The following is a 13,270-nucleotide window of genomic DNA, read 5'->3' as shown; positions in this document are numbered from 1 at the left end:
CTTCTTTTTTCTTCTACTGCCACATGCCCACACCTCTGTGGCCCAGGAAGGAGGGTGGCAGCAGGGGGCTCTGAGCAGATGGACCAGACGGAATACCCCAAGTTCCTGAAAAGGCTTTATTGTGTAGAGAGCGGGGGTTCAGTCCTTCTTGGCTGCCGCTTTCCTCATGGCCGCCAGGACGCTGCTCAGCTCCTCTCTCTTCCTCTTGGCGCGGATGTGTGTCCCCACCTGCCACGCACGGAGGGCCATCAGCCAGGGCCGGGAGCCCCACCCCCACCCTTGGTGTGCAGCGCAGCCATCCCCTCCGTTCGGAGAAGCCTCGGTCCTGGGTGGCGCATAGGCAGGCAGCAGCAGGGGTTCAGGGAAGGCGAGGTCGCCTGCCAAGGTGGAGCGCAGCCACTACACCACACAGGACCCTTGTCCCCATGCCTGGCTACAAGTGAAGCCACAGTTGAAGACTGACCACTAACAAATTCCAAAATAACGCTCCACACCTACAACAGGAAGAATGTGCCACAGCTGAGCAAGCACCCTGCGCGCCCCGGCCCCCCATAAACCTGCCCAGTCCGTCTCTGGGCTGCTCCGCCACCCTGAGTTTGGCTTTGGTAACAAGCCCACCTACCCTTTTCTTGATGAACTTGAGGGCCCGCTTGTCCTTGGAGACCTTGAGCAGCTCCATGGCGCGCCGCTCATACGGGGCAAAGCCGCACACCTCTCGGATCATGTCCCGCACAAACTTGGTGTGCTTGGTGAGGCGCTGGGGGGAGGAGAGGCCGTCAGGGTGGGGCGCCCCGAGACGAGACCCCGGGCAGGTCTGTGCAATGGCGGCACGAACTGCCCACCGCCCTCCGTGCTCAGACACGTCACGTCCCGCCTGGCCCTTCCCTGGGCCGGGAACCCCTCCGACCGGGCACCACGGGGTCGGAGCTGCTTCACAGGCCGCGGCGAACTCACAGGGCCTCCGCGTCCCGTTTACACTGTACCGAACACCCAGCTCCCGTGCTGCGGGCAAATTCCTGCTCATGCATCAAAACCCGCTCCCTCCGCCCGGCTTCTACCCCGCGTGCCGGGGGCGCCCGGCGAGGCCTCGGCCGCACGCACTGCTCCGTCCCCCCGACGCCTCCTCCCCCGCTCCACCCCGAGGCTCCCGCAAGCCCCCGGGACGGGGCTGCTCCGCGGCGCTCGCCTCCCCCAGGGGCCTTTCCCCGGCCGTGCCCTCCGCCCAGAAGGCCTTCCCCCTCCCCGGAAGAGGCTCCCCGACCGCGCGCCCCCGGCACTCACCCCGCGGCGACGGCTGTGCCTCGGCTTGCTCACGTTCTTGGTCACCTTGTGGCCCTTGTTGAGGCCCACGGCCATGGGGTAGCGAAGAGCCATGGCTGCGGACAGGGGAGGGGAGAGGAGGTGGAGGTGAGTCGGGGCTCGGGACCCCCGCCGCCCGGAATTCCGCGCCCCCTCTTCCCCGGGCCCGCTCGCTGCACCGAGCCACGCCCCTGAGCCGCACAGGGACTCCGGAGCCCGGATGGCGGCGGATACTACTCGCGCGGGGACCCACCAACCTACCGCCCTCCAATCGCTGCCGAGGCGGAAGGGCCAGCACCCTTCGGAACCCTGGGATAGCTACCATCGACGGGAGGCGCGGGCCAGAGAGGCAGGGAGGCCGCGCGCGCCCCCTCGTGGCTGGAGGCGTCCCGCTCGCTCCCTCGGCCGGCTCCGCCGGGCTCTTGGAGCATGCGCATTTATCCCAGAAGCCCGGCCTCGGGTGCTTGGGGGCGCCGCTTGCTGGCTGCAGTCCCGCGCAGGCGGCGAGCTTTCTGACTGTGGAGTGGGGAGTTCGCCATCCAATACCTGAATTTCTCCATTTACAGAATGAGGACAATAATGGTACCGTTACCCTCAAAAATACAACTGTCAAGTTATTTAATCAGCAAAAATGGGTTAATTCGGGCAGAACAGATTCCAATTTGGGACACGCCATAGGCAAGTCTGGAGAAAAAAAGAAGAGGATCCCCTTTTTATAGAGCAAAGGGTTGAGCTGGGAGGGCTGCTTTAAGCCAAAAGTTCACTGGAGAAACTGGGAGTCCCACGTCTCATGGCTTCTCATTGGCTGAGCTGTGACAGTCTGGTGGGTAGTAAGGCAGCTAAAATAGAATGACTTGCAAGGTCTCCGTTTGTGGAGTCTGCAATTGATGGGGAGTGGTGGGAATGAGCCCCCCTTGCTGGCCTTCCAACTCCATTTTAGGGAGGTTTCCCCTCCTTAGTTTTCACAACGCCTATTCCCAAGTGTTTGAACAAGGTATAACGGTACTTGGCACAAAATAAACTTTCTCCATAAAGAGAAGCATTGGTTTCACTCTGAGTCCGAGCTCTGTACCAGGGCTGAGAAGGCTGTCGTATAGTGCCCCCTAGTGGCATTTGATATACTTCGATGTAATTTTAGGTGGTACATGGATGAGAGGCGTTGTTGGGACCAGAATTTTTTTCCCGGTTATCTTTCGATCCTACGTCTCCCCAGGATACAGTCTCAATTTAGGGCTGGTCTGTTTCGGCCTAGCTCTTCTAACACTTGTTAATCTGAGAGCTTTGGATGGCCAGCAGAAGCTAGCATTTTATAACTTCTTTTTTTTTCATTATTCAGCCTGTATCTTTACAGTTGCTTTTTCCTTGTGCAAGCAGCTCTGGTTTACCATTTTAGGGCTAGAAAGTGTCCACTTTCTATTAACTTACGTAAATATCTGTTACCTGCAGATATAGCCCGTACTTTGCCTTCCACAGGTTCAGTCTGGTGTCAGAATCCCTGCTTCTGCCACTGACTTCTCCTCTAAGCATCAATTTCCTCATCTATAACATGGGGATGATGCTAACACCAACTTCCGGTTGTAAAGATGCCATTAGATCATGAATGTTAAGTGCTTACTTCCCGATGCACGTCACCATTATTCATGCACAAAGCATGTACTTTGTGCTGCAAATAAAGCCTTTGGCCCGCAGCCAGTACCCTTCCTTCTGCCCTTTCTGACTGAGGCCTACCTCTCTCTCGGCCTCCATTTCTCCACCTGTAAATTGGGGCCGAGAGTTCTGCTCCCAGTACACACATCCCTCTCCCCTCACCTGCCACCAGCAAACTGGAAGGACCAGGCAATTTGAACAATGGATGTGCAAGGGAGGAGGGATTTTTATTGTGGCACGGGAGGCTGGGTCCAGCCCAGAATACCTCCTTTCCCTCCTCCCGGTCCTCAGACCTCGCCATCACGGGAGCAGCTCTCGAAGCTCTCCCTTGGCTGGGACAAGGGCTGGGAGATACTCTGAGGTTCAGTGGGTGGAAAGAACAAATCAGGGTCTTCGTGTTTCCAGGTGGAAGATGGAGAAGCTTCCCAGGGTGGCTCAGGGGTGTGTGACCTGTTTGATGTGGCCAGGCCTAGGGAAAGTCACACCACCTCTCCAAGCCTCAGTTTTCTCATCTGGAAAATGGAAGGAGCAATCGTATCATCAAGGATGGCAGACACGGACATAATGCCGAGTCCCTGACAAGGTGCCTGACACACAGTCGCTCTCCCACACCCAGAGGTGTGATGGTTTCCACATGCTGGTAGTTTCTCTCGGCTTTCCTTTTCTGTCCCGATGACTCGATCTTGGGGTGTGGCCACCTTCTTAGAGGTGTCTGGGTTTGCGTCCCGGCTCTCGGAGGGTTGGATGGAGGTCTCCTCTGGGAAGATGAAGGAGCACCATCCCCCGGAGCTCAGGCAGCAGCGGCGGCCGTGACGTTGAGCTCCTGGCGGATGAACCAGGCCCTTGGGTGCGGCAGCCACCCCCGGAGCAGGCAGAGCAGGTGGAGGCGCCGTGGGTAGAAGACTCCGGGGGCCCGAGTGGCACCACCACGAATCACGGCCAGGGCCGCCTTGGGCCCAGGGGCCTCCCTGGCCCTTGTGACACCCCTGGGGATGGGAAGACACGGTGGGGATTGTGGCTGGGGCTGGCGGCCCCCCACAGACCCTGCCCACGGCCTGGACCTCACCGGACTCCCTCGGCCGCTGAGGCGCGATCTCGAAGCCCCAAGACGCACACGGTGACGGCCACGTTCACGTCCTGTACGTCCAGCTCCCGCCGCAGAGAGATGAAGAAACCGTCCAGCGCGAACTTGGCTGCCGAGTAGGGTCTGGAAAACGACGCGGGCACGGGGCCTGCGGACGCAGGGGGGCGGCGGCTGAGCAGCCGCACGCTGCTCCCCTAACCCAGGAATCCTTTCGGCCCCTCCAGGCTCCCGCTCATTCAGCCCTGTGGCCTCCCAGACTCCCCAGCCCGTGTGCACGCACCGAGCAGCGAGGACACCACCACCAGGGAGCCTTTGTTGTCCGTCAGGCTGGGCAGCGCTAACGAAGTCAGTTGCACGTAACTCAGGAAGTTCACCTAAAGGTGGTGACTGCAAGTCACCGGGCCAAGGAGGGAACCAAACCCGGGAGGGGGCGGAGCCTAGAACCAGGATGGGCCGGGCACGGGCAGGGAGGGGCGAGCAGGTGGATTCCCGGATGGCAGGGCTCAGGGCTTAGCGTGTGGGTGGGTCCCAGGGGCCCGGAGGATAGAGGGTGGAGCTAGAACCACAAGGGGCGGGGCCTGAGGGGCCTGACCCCAAGAGGGGATTGAGTCTGGGCCAGGAAGTCTGCAGCGTCGGCCATGGGTGGAGCCAAGGTCTAAAGAGGGTGAAACCTAGAACATGGGAGGAGCGGGGCCTGGGGAGAGAAGGCAAGGGGCTCTAGCTCCCGCCCCAGGTGGGCGGAGCCAGGACCGAGAAAGCGGAGCCAGCCGCGGAGGGGCGGAGCACCTGCACGAGCCAGTGTGTAGCCTGGGCGCTGCGGGCCCGCGTGCCTGAAGGGGTGGCGCCGAGGTGGTTCAGTACGAGGTAGTCCAGCCCTCCTGGCCCGGAGAGGCCGGTCAGCTGAGAGGTAGTCCTGAGGCCCCGCCCGGGCGTGACTCCGCCCCCTTGAACTAGGAAGGTCCCTCCAGAGCATTAATCCACCAAGCTCTGCTTCAGGTAGCACCACCACTAAGATCAGAGACCCCGCCCTACTCTGAGTCCAGCTAGGTTTCTCCCCAGATCGCGTTCCTCTACCTGAATGCAATGAGGCTCCACCCTAGCCACGCCCCCGGGTCCCATGAATCTCCGCCCTCAGGCGCCCATACTACCACACCCCCAACCCAATCAGGTATTGCCGCTAGGCCTAGGCCAAGGTCCCGGACTCCAGGCCCCGCCCCTCACCCAGCATGTCCAGCGCAAACTGCACCACGCGCCCGGGCACCTCCGGGGAGGCCATGTCCGCAGCGATGTAGAAGACCTTGGGAGCGCCCAGCTTCCGGCAGTTCCCTACCACCTGGGGGGGCCAGAGCTGCCCGTGGGCCCCTCCACCCAGCTGGCCCCCCTCCACCTGCCGGGCCCATCGGGGCCCCAGCCTGAAGTCCCCTCCCCTACTCTGAGCCTCTGGTTCCTTCAACATCAGTCCCAAGGCAAACTGGCAGCCAGCCCTTGGGTCAGAATAGGGGACGTTTTATTTACTCAGTCACCAAATAAATCTCAAGAGTTCTGGCTTCTCTTGTATTTGGGGGAGGTTTGTCCCAAGAGTTGTACATTTCATTGGAGTAACTATGGGCTGTTGCTGAGAAGTGCCCACCCACCCCTCCCGGCTATCCACACAGGCTTTGGTCACTAGCAACTCTCCCATTTATTGAGCAACGCTCCCTGCTTTACACTCACTGTCTTACTGCATCAAACCAACGCCCTAACCCATGAGAAGGTGCTTTTATTTTTCCGTTTTGCAAATAAGGAAACTAAGGCTCAGAGAGGTTAAGTGACTTGACTAAGGTCACAGAGGAATCCTGGATCTTTGCAGGGATTCAAATCTAGGCACCGTTTTCCACTCCCAGCCCACCCATTAAACTGGAAATGGGGTGTCTCACCTTCTGCAGGAGGGCCTCGGTGTGGGCAGTGAGCACCAGGTGGGAGCCCAGGCGTGCGTAGTGATATGCCAGCTCCTCCCCAACACCAGCACTGGCCCCGGTGAGCAGCACGCGGGCTCCCTGGAGGCTAGCTGGCAGCGAGCAGGGGTGGTTAGGCTGGGGGTGCACAGGACAGCCAACCCCAATCCTCCTCCCTACTCCTAGGTCCTTACCTGGGTCGAAGTTGTCATTCCAATAATAGGCAAAGAGGAGGGCTCCCAGCCCCGTGAGGAGTAGCACCTTCATGGCCCTGTCGGGGTCTGCAGTGGGAGAGAGGGGCCGGCACAGGCCTGGCCCACAGCCACACCTGTTTCCCCAGCTGTGCCTTTGCTTGATGAAGATGCTCCTGGCTCTGGTCCTGTCACAGCCACCACCCGGTCCAGGTCTCTCCCCTCTTCGGGGCTTCCTCCTTCCACGAGGCAGCCCAATCACATTTTGCTTGCCCCTGCTGAAAATACCCCCTGCCCCGTTTCATTTAGGACAAAAGCCATACCCAATGATGGCCAAAAGGCCCTGTATCTCCCAGCTCTAATTTTTGTCTCATGAACCAGCCAGTCACCACCATGCCTCAGGGCCTTTGCATTGGCCGTTCCCTCGGCCCAGAATGCTCTTCCCAAGTATAACCCAGCGGCTTGCTCTCACTTCTTTCGAGTTTTAGCACAGAAATGACCTCCTCTTAGGGCGCTTCCTTGGCCTCCTTTCATAAAGCACCTCCTGGACCCTCTCTCTCCCTTACCCCCAGAACTTGCATCTCCTCAGCACTCGCCATCACCTGAAATCCCCTTAATGATCTGTTACACAGTCACTGATCCTCTCTCCCCGTAGACTGTCAGCCCCACGAGGGCAAGAAGGAAATGGAAACCTGCTTCCGTTCTGTCCACTGTTGGGTCCTCAGTGCCCCATACTGGGCCAGACACACAGGAGGTGCTCCACAGATACTAGTTTGACAACACAGTGATGTGAGGAACGTGGGAGGTGAGAACAGGTGGACAGCCCAGGAGCCGACTCTGTCTGGAGACCCCCGGGGGTTGGTGGGAGACACAGGAGCCCATGTCATCCGGGTTAAGATGTGACTTCAGCTGTGGAAGAGGATTTGCTTGTTCCAGGAAGAGGTGAAAATGAGAAACAGGCCGGCTGCTTGCGTTTCGGGGGTTGTGGGCCTCCTCTGACAAGAGCACAGGTCCATAAATCACGTCTTAGGGTTTTTATCCTCAGTAAGACAGAGAGGAGAGGGAGCCTTCTAGAACCCGAGGCTGAGATGGGCAGTGTTGGGGAGGTCCCAGATCCCCAGGTTCTAGGTCTAGCCCTCCTTCTTTGGACCCCACCGCTAAGTTCCGGCTGCCTCTTCCCTGGCTCCTCATCTTCACACTCCCTCCCTCCCACCCTTTCTTCTCAGTCAAAGTGATCTTTGTTAAAAGCAATGTGGCGCACTTCATTCTGCTCCAAACTTCCCAGGACCCCCAATGGAGAAAAAGTTTCTCACCTCCGCCCACAAGGCTCAGCGCCTTCCACCACCCTTGCCCACCTGTCTATCCTCATCGTCCACCCTCCTGCCTGTGATTCCTTCAGTTCCCAGAAAACTGAGCCCTTGGCCCCTTCCCAGTCATGCCAGCCATCCCTGGGTCAGGGAACAAGCTCCCCGCCTCTCCCCACATCCAGGGAAAGCCGGTGAGGCCCCTCAGCTGAACTCTATTCCCCACCTTCGCCCAGACCACAGCAGCCTCGCAGGGGAAGACGGGGATGGATGGATAGGTGGGTGGTTGGATGGATGGATGGATGAAGCAGCCGGCTGCAGTGGTGGAGCCACGGGTGCAACCAGATGCTCACAGAACCCACTGGCGCCCTGAACTCGCCAGCCCTGTTTCTCTTCTGGACAAGGGGGCGTGCGGCCCGCTGCACGTTCCCAACCTCGCACTCACCCACTCAGGCTTCAGCTTCTCCTGCCCTCCAGCGCAGTTGGGGTCACGGCCTAAGAGACACGGGCGCGTACCCCGGCCACATTTAGTGGCTGCGTCTGGCCTGGTCCCCCGACCGCGCCCCCTCCCGTAGGGCCCCTGTCACGTGACTCCGAGCCCCCCTCCCCCTGAGGGGAGGGACCAGGCGACCAAACGTTGCCAGGCAACGGCCTCCCGCCCGTCTCGGCTTCTCCTAGCTGCGGCCTTGGCCCAGCCACCTGCACGCAAGCTCCGCCCCGAACCGATCACGTGACGTAGGTTGCCTCTGTCGCACAGTTTCGACCTCGCGTTGTTCTGACAACCATTTCTAGGCCCAGTCTTCTTAGGCCCGGGCCTTTAGTCCCTCGCGCGGGCGCGCGTGAATCTCCCGGGCTCCAATCTTCTTGGGTTATTCTCAGGCCTCACTCCAGACCCCTTGACTCCTCTTTCCACTCACTCCCCCAGGACCGTGAGCAGGACTACATTTCCCAGGAGCCCTGGCGGCTATATTATATTTCCCAGGTTGCTTTGCGGCAAGTCAGGCCCTGAAGAGTGCACTTCCCCGTCCTTTCGCTGTGGGCTTGCAATCCTACTCAGGCATAGCTCAGCGGCCACAAGACTCTAACTCCCAGAGACCTTTGCGGCTGACCCGCGAGACTACGCTTCCCAGAGGCCTTTTGCGGCGCTGCAACCGGAATCGCGCCGGCGAGTCGAGTGTCCTTGCGCGCGGAGCCGAGCGACCATGGTACCCCGAGTGTGGTCGCTGATGAGGTGCGTGGGGCCTCCGGGCGGGCCCCGAGCCACTGGAAAAATCCCCTCCTGCGGACACCCTCACCTCCGGTTTGCACCGGACCAGCTCTTTAGATTCCCGTAATGTCCGGCCCCCCATGGCCCAAATGAGGAAACTGAGGCTCAGGCGGCGCGGGTCTTCCCGAGGTCTCCCGTCTTTTCGTAGCGAGCCCCTGCCTCCCGACTTTAAGTAGCCAAAACTCCTCCGCGCCTCAGTTGGCCTCCTCCTTAGGGTGGGAATGCCACACACGTTTACCTGGAGGTTAATGCGCGGCAGTGTCCTGTGACACAGGAAGCAACAGGGGACACTTGGAAACCCCTCGTGGGTTGTTTCCCCACAGGTCTGGAAGGCAGAAGGTTAGGGGTCTGGAGTTTTCACTGTTACCTGTTTTTTGCGGGACTACCGGTGACCCAGTGTCCCTCTGCGAGCCCAAGTCTACCAGTTCGGTGGGGCTGGGTGGCCCTGCTTTGCACGCGGTAAATTAAGCGCTGTGCCTGGTAGGGAGTCGGGCACGCCTCTGGGCTCCCTTGGTGCCCTGTACGTCGCGTAGCTGCCTGGCTTCAGGTGTGTGAGTCGTGGGCGGGCCCCCGGTGGGGGTGTGTCTAACTCCTTCCCGCGAGGGCCTGGGATCCCCGGGATGGCCCGCGGTGCCTGCTGAGCTGCTGCGGTTCCGTCCCTGCTCCCAGGTTCCTCATCAAGGGCAGTGTGGCTGGGGGCGCCGTCTACCTGGTGTACGACCAGGATCTGCTGGGGCCCAGCGACAAGAGCCAGGCGACCCTCCAGAAGGCAGAGGAAGTGTTCCCCCCCGCCGTTTACCAGTTCAGCCAGTATGTGTGTGAGAAGACAGGCCTGAAGATACCCCAGGTACCTCGGGCTGGGAGCGAGGCTAAGGCTTGGCAAAAGGGCCATGTCAGCTCTGGGTGGCCCTCTGCCCCTCGCCCCTCCAGCTCTGCTTGGTGCCCGCTGCCCGGGGGCATGTGCTGCTCTCCCTGCCCCCAAGAGGCGGGCTGGGGCTGCCGGGCCCTTCCGCCTTCACCAGGCCCTTCTCCCCTCTCTTCCCAGCTGCCAGCCTTCCCAAAGGTCAACTTCCCCATCCAAGAGACCTGGAATTCAGGTAGGCCCCGGTCCTTCTGCTTGGGGGTGGGCCGCAGGTACCCTAGGCTAGCCCCCCCACCCCTGGTTTCTGGCCAGGCCTTTCCTTCGCCTCTGCGAATCTAATCAAGGAATAGGGGTGGAGATTCCTTGAGGTGGGAGCGAGATGGAGCCTCCTCGGAAGACTGAGCACATCAGAGCTCTGTGTATGTCTGACAAGGCGAAGCCCTGCTCCTCCTCTGCCTCAGTTTCCCTGTGCAGAATTGATGGGGCTGGAGGTGGCGCTTCTCAAAGCCTCGCCTGAGCTAGGGTTTCTGGACTCCAGACTACAGCTGTGGCTGAGGGCCGCGGGCCTCCCTCCCCACAGGCATCACCACCGTGATGTCGGCTCTGTCGGTGGCCCCCACCAAGGCCCGCGAGTACTCCAGAGAAGGCTGGGAGTACCTCAAGGGGCTAACCAAGTAGCCTGTCAGAGGAGACCGCCTGCTGCCGTCGGGGGCAGGGGCACCGCGACTCAGAGACTCCAGACAGGGACCCCATTCGGAGGGCAGCTCCCGGCCTTGCCGGCCCAATAAAGGACTTTGGAAATGTTCCCGACCCCTGTGCTTGCCCTGGGGGGATGGGGTGGCCCAGCTGGTGCCCAGAGCACAGAGGCCTGGGCTTCTAGCTCTTGGCTACTCAGCATTGGACCTCGACCACAGGCCGTGGCTCACCTCTTTGCCATCTTTTCTGGGCCCTCAAGCTGGGATGGGGAGTGGGAGCAGAGAGCTGGCGTGGTGCTCCATTGACAGTGCACAGGGCCCTGCAAAGGGTCTGGGGGTCTCAGTTCCAGTAGGGCTGAGCCCAGGGTAGGGTAGTCTGGGAGTGGGGAACCTGGGGAGTGGGCAGCTGGTCTGTCCTTCGCCATGTGCAGGGCCAGGAATCCTGCAGCTGCTCTCTCCATCCTGTTCGGCTCACTGATTGCCTGGGTCTGGCCCAGTCCCTGCCTGGTATCCCCCCGATTCCTCCTGACACCCTGGGGACTCCTGGAGAGCACACATTGCCATGCAGGGGGTCTCCCCAGCTCACAAGGGCTCTGTTCCCCTGGGAAGCCTTCCTGACCTCCCCCATGCTGGGTCAGCTGCCTGGTGACCTGAATGCCCCCCTGCCATCCCCTCTGGTCTGGGGCTCCAGGAGAGAGCCGTCAGGATGCCCCCTGGGAAGCCCCCACCAAGGTGGCTATGGAAGGAAGCCTGCGCCCAGACAGGGTAGGGGGACAGGCTTAGGGTGAGAGCTGGGGCCTGGCTCAGGATGCTTCTCCATGAGCAGGCGGCAGGCCTGGCAGGGGTGCGCTGAGCTGGCATGGGACAGTTCGTTCCTACATATAAGGGAAGCAGAGGCCAGAGGCATATCCAAGTTTCTCCTGGGAGGAACTAGTGATGTCTGTGTAGCCGCCCCCAGGCAAGGGAGGGTGTGGCTAGCGGCAGCCTGGCCCCAGGAACGCAGGGGGGCAGGGCCCAGGAGTGAGCTGTGCCGCTGCCCACCAGGAGCAGTCCGAGGGGGAGGCGGTGGAAGGTGGCCTCCCATGTGCAGTATGGCACCTGGAGGCCGCCTGGCACCCTGTGCCCAACCTCTGTGGCTGGGCCTCAGTGGGGCAGGATGGGTGTGGCTGGGCAGCGTCCCTGATCCTCTGGGCTGCCTAGGGAAACCGGCCCAGGTTCAGGGCAAGCTTCCCCCACCTCGCCTGAGTGCGTCTACCAAGCCCTGGTCCAGGCCTTCCAGTACAGGAGGGGTTCGTGCTCAGGGCGCAGGAAGCTGCAGTGGCGTGTTCCATTTTACAGAGTGGGGGAGACCTGCTAAGGCCACCCCACCATGCTCTCGAACAACTGTGAAGGGCCCCGAGTGTGAAGCCCCAGCAAAGCACACAGGAAGGGAAACCAGCCCGCAGGCTCAGTGGGAGCCGCCCTGGGGACGCGTTCGGCCCTCCCGGCCCACCTCCCTGTCCAGGTAGCCGTGTCCTGCCTCTCCATGAACTTGGCGATGGAGTTACTCCCTCGGGTCTCGGGTCTGCCCATGTCCCCCTGCCCACAGGTGTAGAGCTGCTCATAGAAGCGACTGCAGGCCCTGCAGGCTGTGGCTGAGATGAGTTGGGAGACTGACATGGGGGCTCCAGAAGGGCAGGGGTGGCCTGAGTGGGCTGGAGGGGGTGGGGAAGCGCCTGGTCACACCCACGGCCACTCACGGGAGCTGCAGCCTGTTTCACGGATGAGGAAACTGAGGCTGAGATGGATGCTCCCGTTAGGCACCAGGCAAGGCAGGGCTGGGGTCAGGAGCAGCCGTGAGGTGGCAGTGCACATGGACTCCCGGCCCGGCTCCTGGGAGCTGTGGGTCTCGGCGGCGTGGCAGAGGCTGGAGCCCCGGCCCCATGCCTGCCTGGCACTCCCCAAGCCCTAGGCTTTTGCCCAGCCCATCGCTGCTCTTTTGGGTGGCTTGGCCAGAGGAGGAGGAGGAAGGGGAAACGGGAGAAGGAAGGGGAAATGGAAGAGTGCGTGTCGGGGTGTCCACAGGTCCCCTGAAACTGAACCCGAGCTGGTATCCACGGTCACTACCCTCAGCCTGGGCCCAGGGTCAGCTGGCTGCTCTCTATGTCCACACGGACCCAGCCACCAGCCTGGAGACTGGAACACCCGTTGACACCGCTAATGGCTCATCTGCTTGGACTCACCACGTGCCAAGCCCAGCTGCCCGGTCTTCCTGGCTGCCCGGTCCAATCTACTTCCCCAAGTCCATGTCTGATCTCACTCCCCTGCTCAAACACCGGTGGCTCCCCCTCTTCCCACGCTGGGACCCCTCAGAGGGACCCTCCCAGACATGCTGGATGGCCGTCAGGTCTGGGACACAGCTGGTGTCCACCCCCAGCCTGAGCCACGACTCACATGCCCCTCACCAGGCCGTCCTTCCTCCTGACTTCTGCCTACCCTGCCCACAGCTGCGCCCAGACGGCCCCCCACCTGCCCTCCTCGCCCTCGCCCCTGCCCCTGCCAGAAAGCCTCCGACGCCCCCCACCCCAGGGCGGGGCCTCCCACGGAGCAGTCTGTTGGGGCAGCCTGGGGCACTGCAGGTGTGGAGCAGCAGTCCTGCTGCCACCCCCGAATGCCAGAAGCACCCTGCTGCCCAGTCATGACAACCACAAATGTCTCCGGATGTTGCCACCTATTTTCTGGGGAATCATCCTGGTTGAGAACCACTGCTTTGGAGGTTGTATCAGTTTTTTGGCTGCTGCAGCAAATGAGCAGACTCAGTGGCTCGACACAAGCTGATGCCCTGCCAGTCCTGGTTCCTCCCGGGCTCAAGCGGAGGTGCGGGTGCTGCTGGTTCCTGCTGGAGCTTCCAGCAGGACATCCATTTCCCGACCTTCTCCAGCTTGGAGGCCACTTGGCCTGTGGGCCCGTCTTCCCGACACTGGTGGTGACAGTACGCTCACCTGGGT

General features: G+C 61.2%; 3 protein-coding genes across 37 annotated transcripts; 1 reads left to right on the top strand and 2 right to left on the bottom strand.

The window, feature by feature from the left end:
- Nucleotides 1-102: 102 nt before the first annotated feature.
- Nucleotides 103-1,694, bottom strand: RPL36 (ribosomal protein L36). 3 transcript variants are annotated; one of them, XM_037018480.2, is made up of 4 exons: nucleotides 1,561-1,677; nucleotides 1,282-1,376; nucleotides 623-757; nucleotides 103-228 (listed from the first exon to the last, which is right to left on the bottom strand). In XM_037018480.2, exons 1-4 carry the CDS (start codon nucleotides 1,622-1,624, stop codon nucleotides 139-141), a joined length of 384 nt encoding a protein of 127 aa, XP_036874375.1. In that variant the 5' UTR covers nucleotides 1,625-1,677; the 3' UTR covers nucleotides 103-138. The 3 variants fall into 3 exon arrangements, with proteins under 3 accessions (XP_036874375.1, XP_036874373.2, XP_036874374.2); XM_037018478.2 differs by lacking the exon at nucleotides 103-228 and adding an exon at nucleotides 235-494 and having other exon boundaries at nucleotides 1,561-1,694; XM_037018479.2 differs by lacking the exons at nucleotides 103-228; nucleotides 1,561-1,677 and adding exons at nucleotides 235-494; nucleotides 1,502-1,548.
- A 1,460-nt stretch (nucleotides 1,695-3,154) lies between these two features.
- On the bottom strand, nucleotides 3,155-8,175 carry HSD11B1L (hydroxysteroid 11-beta dehydrogenase 1 like). 32 transcript variants are annotated; one of them, XM_037018456.2, is made up of 9 exons: nucleotides 8,159-8,175; nucleotides 7,905-7,954; nucleotides 6,159-6,275; nucleotides 5,947-6,077; nucleotides 5,252-5,363; nucleotides 4,817-4,980; nucleotides 4,311-4,417; nucleotides 4,013-4,178; nucleotides 3,155-3,932 (listed from the first exon to the last, which is right to left on the bottom strand). In XM_037018456.2, the coding sequence occupies exons 3-9, from the start codon at nucleotides 6,229-6,231 to the stop codon at nucleotides 3,426-3,428; spliced, it is 1,260 nt and encodes a 419-aa protein (XP_036874351.2). In that variant the 5' UTR covers nucleotides 6,232-6,275; nucleotides 7,905-7,954; nucleotides 8,159-8,175; the 3' UTR covers nucleotides 3,155-3,425. The 32 variants fall into 32 exon arrangements, with proteins under 32 accessions (XP_036874351.2, XP_073076603.1, XP_073076605.1 ...); XM_073220502.1 differs by lacking the exon at nucleotides 8,159-8,175 and adding an exon at nucleotides 6,758-7,150 and having other exon boundaries at nucleotides 4,018-4,178; nucleotides 4,311-4,404; nucleotides 7,905-8,147; XM_073220504.1 differs by lacking the exon at nucleotides 8,159-8,175 and adding an exon at nucleotides 6,758-7,150 and having other exon boundaries at nucleotides 4,018-4,178; nucleotides 4,311-4,404; nucleotides 4,817-4,908; nucleotides 7,905-8,145.
- Nucleotides 8,176-8,537: 362 nt separating this feature from the next.
- Nucleotides 8,538-10,393, top strand: MICOS13 (mitochondrial contact site and cristae organizing system subunit 13). 2 transcript variants are annotated; one of them, XM_017672298.3, is made up of 4 exons: nucleotides 8,538-8,690; nucleotides 9,396-9,573; nucleotides 9,772-9,823; nucleotides 10,169-10,393. In XM_017672298.3, exons 1-4 carry the CDS (start codon nucleotides 8,662-8,664, stop codon nucleotides 10,264-10,266), a joined length of 357 nt encoding a protein of 118 aa, XP_017527787.2. In that variant the 5' UTR covers nucleotides 8,538-8,661; the 3' UTR covers nucleotides 10,267-10,393. The 2 variants fall into 2 exon arrangements, with proteins under 2 accessions (XP_017527787.2, XP_073076616.1); XM_073220515.1 differs by having other exon boundaries at nucleotides 8,658-8,789.
- Nucleotides 10,394-13,270: the final 2,877 nt, after the last annotated feature.

The sequence above is a fragment of the Manis javanica genome, chromosome 13, assembly GCF_040802235.1.
Source record: "Manis javanica isolate MJ-LG chromosome 13, MJ_LKY, whole genome shotgun sequence".
NCBI classification, from domain to species: Eukaryota; Metazoa; Chordata; class Mammalia; order Pholidota; family Manidae; genus Manis; species Manis javanica.
Note: the sequence above shows the minus strand (reverse complement) of the source record. Positions and strands in the feature narration are given on the sequence as shown.

Coding starts and splice junctions, on each gene's coding strand:
- HSD11B1L (XM_073220499.1), bottom strand. Junction 4,179..4,310: donor GGTGGTGTCCTCGCTGCTCG/GTGCGTGCACAC, acceptor CTGCGTCCGCAG/GCCCCGTGCCCGCGTCGTTT. Junction 3,933..4,012: donor TCAGCGGCCGAGGGAGTCCG/GTGAGGTCCAGG, acceptor TCCCATCCCCAG/GGGTGTCACAAGGGCCAGGG.
- MICOS13 (XM_073220515.1), top strand. CDS start 8,662: ATGGTACCCCGAGTGTGGTCGCTGATGAGGTGCGTGGGGCCTCCGGGC. Junction 8,790..9,395: donor GACCAGCTCTTTAGATTCCC/GTAATGTCCGGC, acceptor CCCTGCTCCCAG/GTTCCTCATCAAGGGCAGTG. Junction 9,824..10,168: donor CCAAGAGACCTGGAATTCAG/GTAGGCCCCGGT, acceptor CCCTCCCCACAG/GCATCACCACCGTGATGTCG.
- RPL36 (XM_037018478.2), bottom strand. CDS start 1,624: ATGGTAGCTATCCCAGGGTTCCGAAGGGTGCTGGCCCTTCCGCCTCGG. Junction 1,377..1,560: donor TCGGCAGCGATTGGAGGGCG/GTAGGTTGGTGG, acceptor CCCTGTCCGCAG/CCATGGCTCTTCGCTACCCC. Junction 495..622: donor TCAAGTTCATCAAGAAAAGG/GTAGGTGGGCTT, acceptor TTCCTGTTGTAG/GTGTGGAGCGTTATTTTGGA.